Source organism: Oncorhynchus keta, chromosome 29, assembly GCF_023373465.1.
Source record: "Oncorhynchus keta strain PuntledgeMale-10-30-2019 chromosome 29, Oket_V2, whole genome shotgun sequence".
In the NCBI taxonomy this organism is placed as follows: domain Eukaryota; kingdom Metazoa; phylum Chordata; class Actinopteri; order Salmoniformes; family Salmonidae; genus Oncorhynchus; species Oncorhynchus keta.
In genome coordinates, this window is record NC_068449.1 from 13,921,158 (window position 1) to 13,923,657 (window position 2,500).

Consider the following 2,500-nt stretch of genomic DNA (forward strand, 5'->3'; position numbering starts at 1 on the left):
AGAATGTAAACATGCCAGTAGAATGTAAACATACCAGTAGAACGTACACATACCAGTAGAACGTACATTTACCAGTAGAACGTACACATACCAGTAGAATGTAAACATACCAGTAGAACGTACACATACCAGTAGAACGTACACATACCAGTAGAACGTACGCATACCAGTAGAACGTACACTTACCATTAGAACGTACACATGCCAGTAGAACGTACACATACCAGTAGAACGTAAACATACCAGTAGAATGTAAACATGCCAGTAGAACGTACACATGCCAGTAGAACGTACACATACCAGTAGAACGTACACATACCAGTAGAACGTACGCATACCAGTAGAACGTACACTTACCATTAGAACGTACACATGCCAGTAGAACGTACACATACCAGTAGAACGTAAACATACCAGTAGAATGTAAACATGACAGTAGAACGTACACATGCCAGTAGAACGTAAACATACCAGTAGAACGTATACTTACCAGTAGAACGTACACATGCCAGTAGAACGTACACATACCAGTAGAACATAAACATACCAGTAGAACGTAAACATACCAGTAGAACGTAAACATGCCAGTAGAAAATAAACATACCAGTAGAACATAAACATACCAGTAGAACGTAAACATACCAGTAGAACGTAAACATACCAGTAGAATGTAAACATACCAGTAGAACGTAAACATACCAGTAGAACATAAACATACCAGTAGAACGTAAACATACCAGTAGAACGTAAACATACCAGTAGAATGTAAACATACCAGTAGAACGTAAACATACCAGTAGAACGTAAACATACCAGTAGAACATAAACATACCAGTAGAATGTAAACATACCAGTAGAACGTACACATACCAGTAGAACGTACGCATACCAGTAGAACGTACACTTACCATTAGAACGTACACATGCCAGTAGAACGTACACATACCAGTAGAACGTAAACATACCAGTAGAATGTAAACATGACAGTAGAACGTACACATGCCAGTAGAACGTAAACATACCAGTAGAACGTATACTTACCAGTAGAACGTACACATGCCAGTAGAACGTACACATACCAGTAGAACATAAACATACCAGTAGAACGTAAACATACCAGTAGAACGTAAACATACCAGTAGAACATAAACATACCAGTAGAACGTAAACATACCAGTAGAACGTAAACATGCCAGTAGAAAATAAACATACCAGTAGAACATAAACATACCAGTAGAACGTAAACATACCAGTAGAATGTAAACATACCAGTAGAATGTAAACATACCAGTAGAACGTAAACATACCAGTAGAACATAAACATACCAGTAGAACGTAAACATACCAGTAGAACGTAAACATACCAGTAGAATGTAAACATACCAGTAGAACGTAAACATACCAGTAGAACGTAAACATACCAGTAGAACATAAACATACCAGTAGAATGTAAACATACCAGTAGAACGTACACATACCAGTAGAACGTACACATATCCATCAGCTGAACCTATTCGGTTGTGATATTAACAACACAACAGGATGGTGATCATCTCCTGAGTTTTCTCCATGTGTGGGTGTGTGTTGATTTGACCCTGTCTTTCTGTTCTCTCTCGGTGGTCACCCAGTTCCCTTTGGCTGCCTTGCAGATAACAAGATCGTGTCGCACCTGCTGGTGGCTGAACCAGAGAAGATCTACGCCATGCCAGACCCCACCGTCCCCGACAGTGACATCAAGGCCCTTACCACGCTTTGTGACCTGGCTGACAGAGAGCTGGTGGTCAACATTGGCTGGGCCAAACACATCCCAGGTACGGGACACACACACACACGCATGCACACACACAGACACACAGACACACAGACACACACACACACATAGACACACACACACACACGCATGCACACACACACACACACACACACACACAGACACACACACACACACACACACACACACACACACACACACACACACACACACACACACACACACACACACACACACACACACACACACACAGACAGACACACAGACACACAGACACACATACACACACACACACACTAAGCCCATCACAGGTACCCAGACACATCGACTGGGCTGAGAACATCCCAGGTACAGGATTACATATACACGTAACCCCCCCCACACACACACACACACATACTGTGCAAATCCCAGGTACAGCCATGCTCAGACACAGAATCGACATTAATTTGGATGAGAACATCCCAGGTAAAACTCACTGACGCACACACTTAGTCAAATATGCCCCTGGTACACGAAGTGACCCAAAACACCAACACAAGACTGTCAACATAGCTGTTCTGGCAGAGCTCATCCCTGGTAAGACCCTCGTGCCGACCCCACCCCCACCTCACCACCACTCTCATGACCACTCTTCCATGTGTGTTCAGCACACAGAAAGGAACATTTCCTTAGCAAAGCTCTTCCTTTACTGTTCATCTGAGTCGAAGCTGTGTGTGTGTGTGTGTG

At 42.9% G+C, this 2,500-nt stretch overlaps 1 protein-coding gene across 4 annotated transcripts in view; it reads left to right on the forward strand.

The window, feature by feature from the left end:
• LOC118382087 (estrogen-related receptor gamma-like) overlaps positions 1-2,500 on the forward strand; it is a 388,793-nt gene that overhangs the window by 272,269 nt on the left and 114,024 nt on the right. For 3 of the 4 annotated variants that reach the window (XM_052485994.1, XM_052485991.1, XM_052485993.1), the window contains exon 6: positions 1,629-1,811. In XM_052485994.1, the coding sequence (XP_052341954.1) occupies positions 1,629-1,811 (183 nt within the window). The remainder of the gene's footprint in view (positions 1-1,628; positions 1,812-2,500) is intronic. The other variant, XM_052485992.1, reaches the window with a different exon arrangement.